The sequence below is a fragment of the Onychostoma macrolepis genome, chromosome 25, assembly GCF_012432095.1.
Source record: "Onychostoma macrolepis isolate SWU-2019 chromosome 25, ASM1243209v1, whole genome shotgun sequence".
NCBI classification, from domain to species: domain Eukaryota; kingdom Metazoa; phylum Chordata; class Actinopteri; order Cypriniformes; family Cyprinidae; genus Onychostoma; species Onychostoma macrolepis.
Genome location: NC_081179.1, coordinates 3,657,752 through 3,671,653, shown reverse-complemented (window position 1 = coordinate 3,671,653; position 13,902 = coordinate 3,657,752). Strand labels below are relative to the sequence as shown.

Genomic DNA, 13,902 nt, shown 5'->3' with positions numbered 1-13,902 from the left:
AACCTAACAGCTCAGACGCGATTATCTGAGCCCAATGTCACGAGTAATCACATCAGCGTTTTCTCAAGCCTGAAATCAATTGAATTTACTGTAACCGACTCAGCAGCCATGCGCCAGTGTAAAGTTTCCTTTTGTGCTGCTCTTCTTATGGCATTCTGAGTCTTTAAACGGACACATTAATCCAAATAATTCAAAGGCTTTTCATTTAACGATAGAAATGCATTAAACAAATGCCGTTTTCCCAGGCCTCCCCTCTTCGTCTCACACCAGAAGAGCGTTTAACAGACTCCTCCAGTGGAAGGACGAGTGAATTATGCAGCGGCTCTTTCAGTATTGATGAAGTCTACCGTTTGATCAGCGAGAAATAAAATGCCATTCGTTCAAGTTCTTCACATTCTGAACAAACACTCCGTATAAATCGGCCACACAGAGAATCACACCAGCAGGAAGCTGCAGGGAAGAAAGTCAAAGTGTTTGTTTACCGTCCAGGTCGTTCTCGAAGGTTTCGGCTGCGATCCACTCGGTTGTCGGTCCGGTTCCGTTCATGGTGGTGGCTGACACTCTCACAGTGTAAACCTTTCCCTTCTCCAGACCTTAAAGACAACAAAACCAGCATCGGTGTCACGATTGGGTGAATTAAATTTGCAAACTGTGTGTTACATAAGTGGCAGATCTCTTGACTCAGCAACCTAAACACTATTCTTAAGATTTATGAATAATGCTTTTTTTTTTTTTTTTTTTTACATTTCCTGAGTAAAAATGGGTTTTTGCCCATTTCTAAGTGGCTTCTCACTGGTTCCAGTCAAAAGAGATGCTAGATATGACTTGAGTCCCTTCCAGTAAATCTGAGGGATTTTTGTCACCATTAATTAATTATTTTATTCTGTAGAATTGTCGTTAAACAATTAAGAACAGTGTTTTTTAGTTAATGAAATAAAAAAACAAATATTAGATGAAACATATTTTTTGAAATAAGTTAATAAACCAAAACTGTCATTAAAATATACATAGAAATATAATAAAATTATAAATATTACAAAAGCACAAACTAATTACTAAATAAATCTGAAATTAAATAAAATATAAATATTATATGGGAAAAATAAATGTTTTAAAAAGAAAATAAATTTTGCCATTGCAACTAATTAAAATTAAAATAAGTTTAAGTTGCAGTTCTAAGATTACTTAAACTGGAAAATGAATGTATTGAAATATAAAAAAAAAAAAAAAAAAAAAAATGACAAAAGCAAATACAAATGACTAAATAAAGCTGAAATAAAATATAAATATTAGATGAAAATCTAAGCTTAAAAACTTAGAAATTAGAAATGGTGTCTTGGCAACTAACTGAAATAAAAATAAGTTTAAGTTGCAGTTCTAAGTTTTTAAAACTGAAATAAAAATCAGCTATTAGCTAAAAATAAAAAAGCTATTTAGAAATAATAAAATAAAATAATAACAAAAAAAACAACAACAAACTAAATGATGAAATGAAATAAAATATGAATATCAGATGAAAAATCTAAATTTAGAGATGTTAGAAAATGAAAATTAGAAATGTTAACAGAAATAAAAATAAGCTGCAGTTCTAACATTAATAAAAAATATTAAAGTTATATAGAAATAAAAAAAACTAAAAAAATTACTATCTAAATTTAAACAACTTAAACGAAAATCAGAAATAACGGAAATAAAAATAAGTTTTTTTTTAAACAAAAACTAATAAAAATACAAAAGCACATAATATTACTAAAATTAAAATAATGAAAATGAACTAATTCAACTATGAATAAAAACAACACTAGTACAAAAATGAAACTAAAACAGTGTTCTGTAGGGATGGGGGTTTGTCGTACCGTCAATGAGCTGAAAGAGCTGTGTGGTTGAGATCTCTATTGTGTCTGCTCTCCTGAGTCCTTTCCGGTAGCGTAATTTATACCCCGTCAGCTCTCCGTTCAGGGTACCAGGGGGAGGCGACCGCCATCGGACCATGATGCTCTGGGGTGTAAAACAGGACATACGGTGAGCTTAGAGACGGAGCAAAGCCATTACAGCGAGAGTCGAGTCTCAAAAGTTAGTGGATTTTAATTGAGCAGCGGAGCGCATTATATAAATGTCTGGAGGTCTGCAGTTCTTCAGGTGCGCCTGCAAAGAGTGTGTCAGCAAGAAAGCTGTCAGAGCCAATGCTGTCATGTGTCATGAGTTAATTTCAGAAAGACAGCTGAGAGGAGCAAAGCCTTCAGGCTACGCAATAATGAACGAAGAAAAAACCCAAGTATGCTTTCTGAAACAGGAGATGATCCAGGATCAGCTCTGACTGCCAGATGCCTCATCTAAATTACAGTCCTGAAGGTGGGAAACCTGCACATAAAAGCTTAAAAACTCTCTGCATTTGGCCGGTTCTGATAATTAATCATTAACTTCTCTTTTGGGAAGTGACTAATCAGTAATTATTAATCTTAACAGACATAAAGTAACTTATTACAGGCTCTTACAAAAACGTATCATGATAATTACAGTTTCAGCCAAAATGTCATTGATTGGATGAACCTCGCAAGAACTGTCAAGAAAATGTCCGAGTCATATTTCACCCCAAAATTAGAAGAATTAAGATCTTACATTTTGCATAAGGAAAAAATGGTCTACTAGCTACTTTTGGGACCATTAAGATTTTTGGTTTGCAGTGTGTTGTCATTTTTTATGCCAATGAAGCACAATTTCTCCCATATTCTAATTACTGCAAAGTAATTACACACACACACACATATAGATTTATATATACACACTTATATATATATATATATATATATATATATATATATATATATATATCTCAAAGAATTTATAAACCATAAGAGAATTAACATGGCTTTTAATGCATGTTGATTAAATAAACAAACAAAAAAAATATAATAAAAAATAAAAGACAGCATTACAGTCATAAGATTATAATGAGGATCACCCAAAATTTAGGGGGAAATTTATGATAGGGAATTTTGCACAAAATTCTTAGTTGTTAAAATAATATTGTGGAAATGATCATAATGTACCTAATATTAGGTTTTGTTTTAAACATTAACCGTGCATGTGGACTGATGTGAATAATTTCAAAAGAGACAAATAATGGCTGCGCAATCAGTTAATATATCAATTACTGGTTACAATACTGCACCAAAAACTGTAATAACTTGGTATAAAAAAAAGAAAAATGGTTTATTATTTATTTATTTTTTTTTAAATTGAACCTAATTTTTATTTATTTTTTTAGTTTAGCTTTTTTTTTTTGCATTGTGACATTTTCATGATAATTCAGGACATTTCTCCTATATTTTCATTACTGTAAAACAAAAAATAAATAAATAATAAAATTATAATTTTTTTTTGCATTGTGACATTATTTTCATGACAGTTCAAGTTCAAGCATATTTTCACCCAAATTTTACTGTAAAATTTTTTTAAATAAAGTATACAGAATTTATAAACTATTTTAGTATTTAACTATTTTATGCTGTCTTTATTTATGCAAAATAAAATAAGATAAATAAACAAGATGTAAAAAAAACAAAAAAAAAAACAAAGACTGGTAAAGTAATGAGAATATAATGACAATAACCCTAGAGAAACAGAAGATTGGGGGATAATGATAATGAGAATTTTCAGGGCAAATACTTAATCACTTAGTCAAAGAAATAATGTCACAAGGACTTCTTAAAATTAGTCTTCATTATTGTTATTATCAGTTCTCTCAACAAGGCAGAATACTGGCCAGTATACTAATCTATCTTGTGACAACATGTATTAACTTGCATTATGACTGTAACTAGTATTAGTCAGCAGGGCTTGACATTAACTTTTTTGCAATTTGCTAATTTTTTTCCAAAATTTCATTTTCACTGGCCACAATTTTTGTTAAAAGTTACTGCATACTAAAATTTATTTAAATTGATTTCCAGTTAATTTTTTAATATAATATAATATCAAATGTATTACCAATCAAATGAAATCAGTATTAACAAAACCAATCTTTCCACTGCCGAAGAAACAGAAGCAGCAAGTTTTTTTTTTTTTTTTTTAAATATACAAATATGAAATGTTGGGAAGAAAATGCAAAGATAAGCTACTTTTAAAAATGAAAGTAAACTGCCAGTAGGTGGCATGAGTGACGGCTGATTCATTCAAGAATGAGTCTTTATGAATGGACCACTGAATCATTCATAAAGAAGTCATTCAAAAATGTCAAATCATTCAGTAACGAAACACCTCTGCGTTAAAAGAGATCTTTGTTTGGAACTATTTTCGTTAATCAAATTGAGCAAGAACAGTCAACATTGATAATATTGTACTGTAGCCTACATTAACTACTCGTTTGAACTCTTGTATAAAATCAATGTCAAATTTGCAATCGTGGTTTCAGGGAAAACTTCACTCTCAGTCATGTTGCTTAACTAGGCTATATGTTATAAATATAAAAACTAAGTTAAATTTTTACCGCAGTATGTTCCTTCCGTGTGCAGTTGCGTTCATTTGTTTTGATTTCTCCACTAGGTTGTTTCACATACAGACACGCTGTGTGAGCCTCAACTGGTGTGATCTTGTTACTGTTGACTATCCATTATCAATTGCCGTTTACACTGAATGTAATAAAATCAGAATCATTCTCATCTAAATTTAAATTTTAATCAGATTAGTTGTCCAGTCAGGCAAGTAAAACTCTGTTTCACTTGCCCCTTCAAAAATCCACTTGTCCCACACAAGCTCTGTTACTGTAGGGCTATATAAAATTAACCCACCAAAGTGGCTAGTGGGAGAGACCGTATTACCTGCCACTGCTGAAATTCACCTGCATTTGGTGGGTTAGTTCACCCAAAAATGAAAATTAGCCTGAGGTTTACTCACCCGAGGCATCCTAGGTGTATAAGACTTTCTTCTTTCGTTTTATTTGACGTGTTTTGGACTGTTGAACAGAAACACCCGCTCAGAGCCAGGACAATTTTTACTATAACTCCGATTGGATTCGTCTGAAAGAAGAAAGTCATATACACCTAGGATGCCTCACGGGTGAGTAAAACACAGACTCATTTTCATTTTCGGGTGAACTAACCCTTTAATGTCAAGCCCTTTTAGTCAGAAATGAACTTAGTCAGAAATTCTGAATGCTTCCTATAATGTTTCCATATTTTTTCTCAATAGTTTTCCAGTAACATCAATAAGTTTAGTAATTCTAGTATTTAAGCTACTGTTGGGTTTATTTTCCTGGCCTGAGGCGTCTTCATCAAGGGCAAACTGGTGATGAAGGTTCAATGCCCACAGTAGCTGATGTACTTTCAGATCTTCACTACAGCACTAAAACATTCATCAGCAGAGCACTCGACTAATAAAAGAGGATCTTACCGTTGAGTTCAGGACCTCCAGAGTGAGGTTCTGCGGCGGTGCGCTCGGCACTGAAACACACAACAGATTTATTATTGAGAACCCGCGCTGATAACTCCACTCAAATAATTGCTTTATCCACCGAGACCCACATTCAAAGACTCGTGACGGATGTTTATTTTTGGATGCGGCCGTGGGTGTCGTTTTTTACACCTTCATTCTGCTTTTTTTTCTGTCTCTTGTTCTTTCAAATGAACACTGGAGGATTACGCTCGCGGCGGAGACAGTAGCAGCCGTTGTTTGTGTGTCTGTGCACGTGCCAACGTTAACGGCTCGCTTTAATAAAACACTTCATTATATTATTTACACTTGTGCGCTTTCCGTCGTGGAGCGAGTACGTATGATTACAACACCACCTGTCACGCGCTCGCCGTCTTCCCGGAGGTCTTTCTGTGACAGGACGTCTCGCTCACATCCCGCAGAGACCAGAAGATGAGAAAGTCAAAATCTGGCCAGCTCCCTACATAGACAGCATTTTAAGGCATCATAGTTACACTCCTGAGGCTGATCCAAAAGTCAGGAAGCGTAATTATGTTGCCCTCATTTTGCATTAAGATGAACTTTATTGCTTCTTACTGAAGCATGAAGTTAGTTCTTCACCAAATTGATTACACATGTGACTTTGAACGCAGCGATAAATTGGAAAAAAAATGGCGAGCAAACAGTTTGTGTAAATAGAATTCATCCAAATTGCGAAAATCTCTATTTAAAGAAAATTATTTAAACTAAAAAAACTGCCCATTTTAAGCAATATTTATTTTTATGTATATTAGAGCATCACATGAATGAATAAATATTTTGACACAGCGATTCATTGGAAAGAAACCAATAACAACCAATATATCAACATGTTCGTTTATTTATAATTAATCCAATGCTGAAAAGTCTCTAAAAATGCTATTTCAAAACACTAAAAATATATATATTTTCTTTAGTTTACGTTTTATACATATAAAAGTATAACATAGCTAAATTAAAATTATTTGAATATGAATATTTTATTTAAATAAATAAAATACTATAAATAAACATTTTTATTTATATAAAAGACAAATTTTACTCTAATTTATAATAAATTATGTTTTAGTTAATTTATTAAATTTTAAATTAATTCAATAAATACATTTTTTAGATCAATTTTATTCTCACTTCTGTAGTAATGGTCTGTAGAGAGGAGCTGTATTCAGATAATTAATCAAATAAATCTTAATCATATGAAAATATAAATGAAACAATAAAAATACATTTTATATCAATTATTTATAATATAATAATTAGTATATATTTATCAATAAAATTATAAATACATATAAATAAATAAATAAATAATATAAACAACTTTCAAGATCTTTTCAAATCTTGAATGAACTATATTCAGCCACCACATTGAGCATTGTAATTTCTAACATTAATTTTTCTGAGTGGTCCGAGGACGAGTGAAAAGAGGTGCTGTACTCGAATAATCAAATACCTCAATAATAATCTAATAAACAATCAAATAAATCTGAATCAGATTAACTGAAAGTTGATATTTTGTCCATATCCGGCTTCACATACCTGAGAAAACACAGATGCGCTTATTTTCTGTGTTGTTCCATTGTCAAGAAAGCCACAAAACCCAACTGATTTACTGAACCAATGACAAACATTTGCCTTCCTGTATGCTAATTATTTTACTTTAAGCCTGAACTAAAGCGATCATGTTAGCATGTCACTTACACGAGTCTTGTGACAACACTGACACAAAAACATGCTCATGAATACTAAGATCAAATCACTGACAAATCTGTGTGAATGTCAAATCTTCATCTAAACAGAGGCACTTTTAAGTGCTATTTGAAGTTCAAGTCAAGGCAGAGAGAGAAAATCAAACCGGCAGCGAAGGAAAATTAAGTCAGGAGGTTCAAAGTAACACGTCTAAGCGCCAGACTTCATGAAGCTCACCGTCAGACAGTGTGCGGACCACAACATCCTCAGTGGAGACGCCGGGGCCGTATTTGTTGTACGCCACAACCCTGAAACTGTACTCTGTAAACTTCTTGAGGCCCGTCATGGTGTCGGACAGACCCATGACGTCCATGTCCTGCAGAAAAAACACAAACATCAGTTATTAGAGGGGCCATAACCTGCACTGCTTTTACTGTAGCATTTCAAGTCAACATAAAAGCAAGCACAATTTTTGCGACCATGTTCCACCCTCTCTCTGACAAAAATAAAACGGGCTGTTTCTGCTACTGTCTCTTTAAGGCTTCTTTATAACTGACCCCTGATATGGTTGTCTAACATCTTTACATAAAAATGCTGTGGTGCTATCACTAAGTAATACCAGGGGTACTTTGTTATATACTATGCTACTGAATGAATACCATATTAATATATCATAGCATATTTATGGTAATCTAGTGTGGCATTACTATATTATGAAGCACAAAAACAAACATACATATCCAAGTGTGCCAAAAACATGGTATTACCATAGTAAAAATTAAATGGCAAAACACAAGTGCATTGGAGTAAATGTCCAAAAAATGAATTTCAATAAACAGGGTAATACAGTAAATGCACACAAAATGTATGTAAAACATGGCATTATAATTGTAAATGTCCCAAAAAACTACATAAAAAACATAGTAAATGGGCACAAAATATTTGTTTGAAAAAAGGTTTTACCATGGTAAATGTGCAAAAAAAAAAATGTTAAAAAACCCATGGTATTACAACAGTAAATGTGAGCATGATCACAACACATGCACAAAATACATGTAAAAAATGGTTTTACCATAGTTAAAAAAAAGTAAAATAAGTGTCAAAAAGATGCATGTCTACAAAACGTATGTAAATATGTAAAAAAAATAAAAAAAAAAAATAAAGGTATAATAGTAATAAAAAATTATATATATATATATATATATATATATATATATATATATATATATATATATATATATATATATATATATATATATATATATATATATATATATATATATATATATATATATATATATATATATATATATATACCAAAATACTGCCAATATTTCCATTGTAAATGTACAAAAATATATGTGAAAAGGTATGATGTTATAATAGAAAATCTCCACAAACTAATTTAATACCATGTTTTAACTGCATATAAAAACATGGTATTACAAGCATGATAACAGTAAACGTGCACAAAATAGATGTAAAAAACATGGTGGTGCCATAGTGAATGTGTAAAAATATATGTAAAAACACCAGTATTATAATAGCAAACATACAAAAGTATTACCACAGTAAATGTCAAACATTTGTAAATGTCATTATAATAGTAAGTTTTCAAAAAATAATATATAAAATTAATTACATAATTGTATAAAATGTATTAGAAACATGGTATAATCATATCTGTCTGAATAATGCCATGGTATTACTATGGTACAAAACAAAACCAATGCACAAACTATGATAGCATCATGGTACTTCTGTGTTAGTCTGCCATTCATCAGGTTAGGCCAAGTCGCTGTATATGAATATGCATACATATAAATATGGGTGATCATATGTTAAGCAGCTTATGGCTGTGATATAGTAATGTTTCTGAACTACAGCTTGATTTGCAGTTTTCATCCGTCCTCACCTGCTCCGAGTCTTGTCCCTTCTCGCTGTAGAAGAGTTTGTAGGTCTGGATCTCCCCGTTTCCAATGATGGGTCTCTCCCAGCTCAGTGTGACTGAGGTAGTGCTCACAGAGACCACCTGCAGATTCGGAGCCGGACCCGGGACCTGAACTGAGACACACAGGAGACGGAAGAACTTCAGAGCTACATCTCAAAAAAAAAAAAAAAAACAGATACAAATCCACACGACTCCTGCATGAATACAAAAACCCTAAAGTTAATATTTCGCTTTTTATAAAGTTTTAGGAACAAGACGTGAAAGTAAAGCAGAAGAAACGAAGGCGTATTTGTCTGTGCTTCGACTTTAAGTATGTGTTTGAAAACACAAAGGGCCACTGAAGTAATTTCTTCACAGTGTCTTCCACTGCTTACAGTTCTACTTGAAGCCTCTTTTTTCTTTTGTTTGACACTTATTTTTTTCGCTTTTGCAAACTTCAACAGCGCGTAGTGACAAAAGACGACACGTTTCAACCCACCGCAGCTGGATACTTTAAATAATGACAATATCACATGGCAAAAGAAGACTATTCTGGCGAGAAAGCAGCATCTGAATCCCGCTGAGGATATTTCGACACTTCAAACGAGCGAAATGCATTGTGGTCCACGTGTGGGATGCAAAGGAAATGGAGTTTTGACCTAGAAAGACCTAAAAAGAGAAAATTGTGTTGCTTTAATTCGTTCTGTCCATATAAGTCAAACGGGAAGTAGTGCATAGAATACAAAACAGCTACTAGGATGAATCCCAATGCACAAACTTCAACTGCACACTCAAAGTACATTATTTTCGACAGGCTGAGAATGTGGCAAGAAAAATAATCAGAATTGTCTTGATAACAAAAACCCCTTTGTCACACTGTATAAAATACATCAAATAGTTCTGACTCAAATTTTTCATTAAAAGCTGTAAGAAAGCTGATAAACACCTACTGTATGATGGATTTTATTTTATTTGAAAAACAAATTACGTTTTTATTTATAAAGTAATGTATATAAATTTTTTTATCAAGTTGCTACATTGCACGGCAACTACAAATATCCTACACTAATAGGCTGATTCGAGCCCTTCCCGCTCCTTGAGTTCTCTCCAGCGCTGGAAAGCTGCTCTGATATGTGATACCTCTTGCCTGATCGTAACCCTTCTTTTTAATGTTTTGTTCCTCTGATAATTTCCTCTTTTTTTTATCTTCCAGTTCTCTCTATCTATAGTCGATCTGCTAGTATCCGTCCTGTACACTCAAATTGAGCGCTGTATCATTACAAGACACGCCCCCCCTTACTGCTGATTGGCTGCGAGTGTGTTTTGGGACATGGTCCGACACTGCTGTCAAAAGCGTTTTTTTTTTATTGTTTAGTGCACCTTTAATAATAATACGACTAACAACAAAAATAATAAAACTTTATTCATAGAGCGCATTTCAAGGTACTCAAAGACGCTTTATAAGAGATAAAAATAACTAATGAAATAATTATAAATATTACACCAATTTTTTTTATTCTAATTATTATTAATATTAATACATTTGACTTCATTTAATATTAGTGGCTTTTATTACAGTTGCTGTTTTATTAAAGCAATAAGCCACTTGAGAGTGAGAGTTTTTAAGGCTCTTCTCTTCACCAAGGCTGCGATTATTTGATCAAAAATACAGTAAAAACAGTGATATTGTGAAATATTATTACCATTCAAAATAACTGCTCTCTCTTGCAATATATGCTAAAATGTAATTTATTCCTGTGATGCAAAGCTAATTTTTCAGCATCATTACTCAAGTCATAAGTGTCACATGATCCTTCACAAATCATTCAAATATTGATATTTTTTGTGGAAACTGTGACATTTTATTTTTCAGGATTCTCTGATGAATATACAGTTCAGAAGAACAGCATTTATTTTAAATAAAACTATTTTTAATATTATAACAGACAGTAAATGTCTTTACTGTCACTTTTGATCAATTTAATGCAATTAATTTCTTAAAAAACATAAAAAATAAATACTGACCCAAACTTCTGAATGGTATTTTAGAGGTAAACAGGATATTTCATAGTCATTTATATGGATTTAATACTTTGATGAAATTGATTAAATCATTAATGTTTGTTATTTGAAAGGTGATTTCAATAGAAAAGCTAAAAAGTAATTTTTAATTTGTATTTTCGATGAAGTTGTAAGGAAAACATCTTTTTGTTGTTGTTGGAAAAAATGTAAACTGACTGGTTGTTAGTGAATCATCACACACAGACTCCTCCTCGTCAGTGTCGCAAAGGCAATATTAGCATGCATGGACAAACTATGAAGATCCACCAAAAAATTCACGCAGGCCTGTTGGATGCAAGATGCACAATCCTGATCTGACTATATGACAGATATCATACAAACCGGGATGCAGTTTCCTTCTCCTTTTGTCTGCATCTGCCCTATGCACAAGCCAGTTGGCGTTTTCACCCGACCGTAGCCACCCACCAGCAGCACGAGTCCCCTTCGGTCCCGTGAGATCGGCTCGCAGAAGCATTGGCTGCATTTTTCCTGACAGCTCCGACCTTACCTGCATCCCTGAGCTCTTGTCTCATTAATACTAGTCGCCTGTATCCATGAAAATCATCCTGACAGATGCTTCCAGACATCCAGACCCAGATGTTTACAATTCCACACATACAGCTCGGATGCCAAAGTTCGGACAGAAAGAGCCTGTCTGTGAAGAAACCACAGCGTCCCCAGATCAACAGCGTCCGGTAAACAAGCGGCCGGTAGGTTTGGACGCACACAAACAGGACCAGTGTGGTCACAAGAGAGAGAAACCTCAGGCCTGGCCCAGTATTCAACGCTAGCGCTCAAACGCGTGCTTGAAGTGTGTGTACGTGTGTGTTAGTGTTTTACCCTCCAGCTGGGTGGCCACTGTAAGTGGGGTGGAGCTCTCGCCCGGGCCGTTAGCGTTGGACGCGACCACCCGAAAGGTGTACTTGGTGTCGGGGACGAGGTTCTGGATGGTGACCTGCATCTCTCCCGGTCCGCTGGTGTTCTCCACACGCTCCCTGCGAGCAAAACAACAGCAATATGAAATCAAAATAGCGCAAACGTGTCTGATGTATGATTTTAGGCCTAAGACATGCCAGTCAGGCACGTGAATGCAGATGTTCCTAGCTTAAATTTGTGCCCCAGAATGCATCAGAACGTAATTCATAACATAACACAAGTGCTGGCTATAGCGGGTATCAGCATAAAGTGCCTTCTACAGAAATATTCTGAAGACAATCTTATTAAGCAAGTTGATACATTTATAGCTAGTTGTTTATAGTGTATGTTCTTAGCTAGCTAATTACATTTGATCAAATCTGTCCAAAAATAAACATTAAAAAAAGATGTTAAAAAACAGTTTGTCACCAGTGTTCATTTTTTAGTTTTAACAGATTCTAATCAATATTTTGAATTAGCTTTTTTTTTTTAAGTTTGATTTTTAAAGATTTTACACGCTTTTATCATTTTTATTAATAATTTGATAATATTAATTAAATAAAATATATTACTAAATAATTTTTTCTTTTTCTTTTAAATTTATTCTTTAGGTTTAATGTATATTTATTTCCATTAAGTAATTTTAGTGCTTTAACTTAAAATTATTTCAGAAATGTTGCCATGGCAACATTTATAATTGATACATTTTTAAATATTACTATTTACATTTAATTTATTTTTATTTCAGTTTATGCGTTTATTTATTTCAGTTTATTTAATTTTAGTGCTTCAAAATTATTTCAGTTAGTCGCCAAGGCAGAGTTTCAAATTTTAATTTAGTTTCACTTTTTAAATCTAATATTCATACATTAATTAAACTTGAATTCAATTAACAAAAATGTTTTTAACATGGGAAATGGTAGGTAGACACATTGCATTATGGGATGAAGTGACCTTCACACTATGATTTAGTTGTTTACTGCTTATGTTGTTAAATCTAGTAGTTTAAACTGTGTATTTTAAGTTTTTTATACAGAAAATCCACATTCTGTGCACAGAATATTCTGTATACTCAGGGCCATAAACACTGACGATAATGCATTTGACCAAATATTCAGATTAGTGGTAGATCAATGTATTCTTCAATGACCAATGACCTTAAAATTTTACCTTCGACCCCCTCCCCCCAAATCCTAAATGTTTGATGCAGAATTAGTATATGCAGTATACTAGTATGCTATTCTAAACATTAGCACAGTATTACACAATTGCCTTTCCTGTTGCTGTTCCTTTAACAACCTGCAGAGGCAGCGTAAACTGTTCTTTAAAACTATGTAGGACCACGTTAAACAGCAAACATCTGACATTGACATCTTTGAGCATCTTTAACCTGTTAGTGCCTTCCAGACTGTAGAACACAGAGTAGGTGATGTTCTCTCCGTGCGGCTCGGCAGGAAGTCGCCACGTCAGCTTGATGAATCGGGTGGACACCAGAGATGCCACGACATCCCGCGGGGCGGAGGGCGTCGGGCCGTTGCGCTCGGCCGGGCTGAACGCTACATGGTCAGTAGTGGCATCGGTCAGTGAAGGGACAGCAGAAGGAAGGGCAACGTCTTGAGTACGTTGGAGGGTGATTGTGACGGGAGGGGCAACAAGGGGGTAACAAGGGGGGTAAATTATAGATACAAAGTTCAGGGAGGAGAGGGAGGGCGAAGAAAAAAAAAGGAAGAAAAAGAAAAAGAAAAGAACATAAAATAATTGACGTAAATAAAAAGACAACTACAATGACTTCAAAATCAAAACGAAACAGCAAATTTACTATGAGACAGAGCAGGAGATGGAGGCTCAACGCCAGGCTA

General features: G+C 33.8%; 1 protein-coding gene across 6 annotated transcripts in view; it reads right to left on the bottom strand.

Annotated features, from left to right (window-relative positions):
• neo1b (neogenin 1b) overlaps positions 1-13,902 on the bottom strand; it is a 135,766-nt gene that overhangs the window by 18,501 nt on the left and 103,363 nt on the right. For 5 of the 6 annotated variants that reach the window (XM_058766393.1, XM_058766392.1, XM_058766388.1 and 2 more), the window contains 7 exons: positions 13,434-13,656; positions 11,969-12,123; positions 9,053-9,201; positions 7,375-7,513; positions 5,392-5,441; positions 1,857-1,998; positions 483-593 (listed from right to left, as the gene is read on the bottom strand). In XM_058766393.1, coding sequence (XP_058622376.1) covers positions 483-593; positions 1,857-1,998; positions 5,392-5,441; positions 7,375-7,513; positions 9,053-9,201; positions 11,969-12,123; positions 13,434-13,656 — 969 coding nt within the window. The remainder of the gene's footprint in view (positions 1-482; positions 594-1,856; positions 1,999-5,391; positions 5,442-7,374; positions 7,514-9,052; positions 9,202-11,968; positions 12,124-13,433; positions 13,657-13,902) is intronic. The other variant, XM_058766390.1, reaches the window with a different exon arrangement.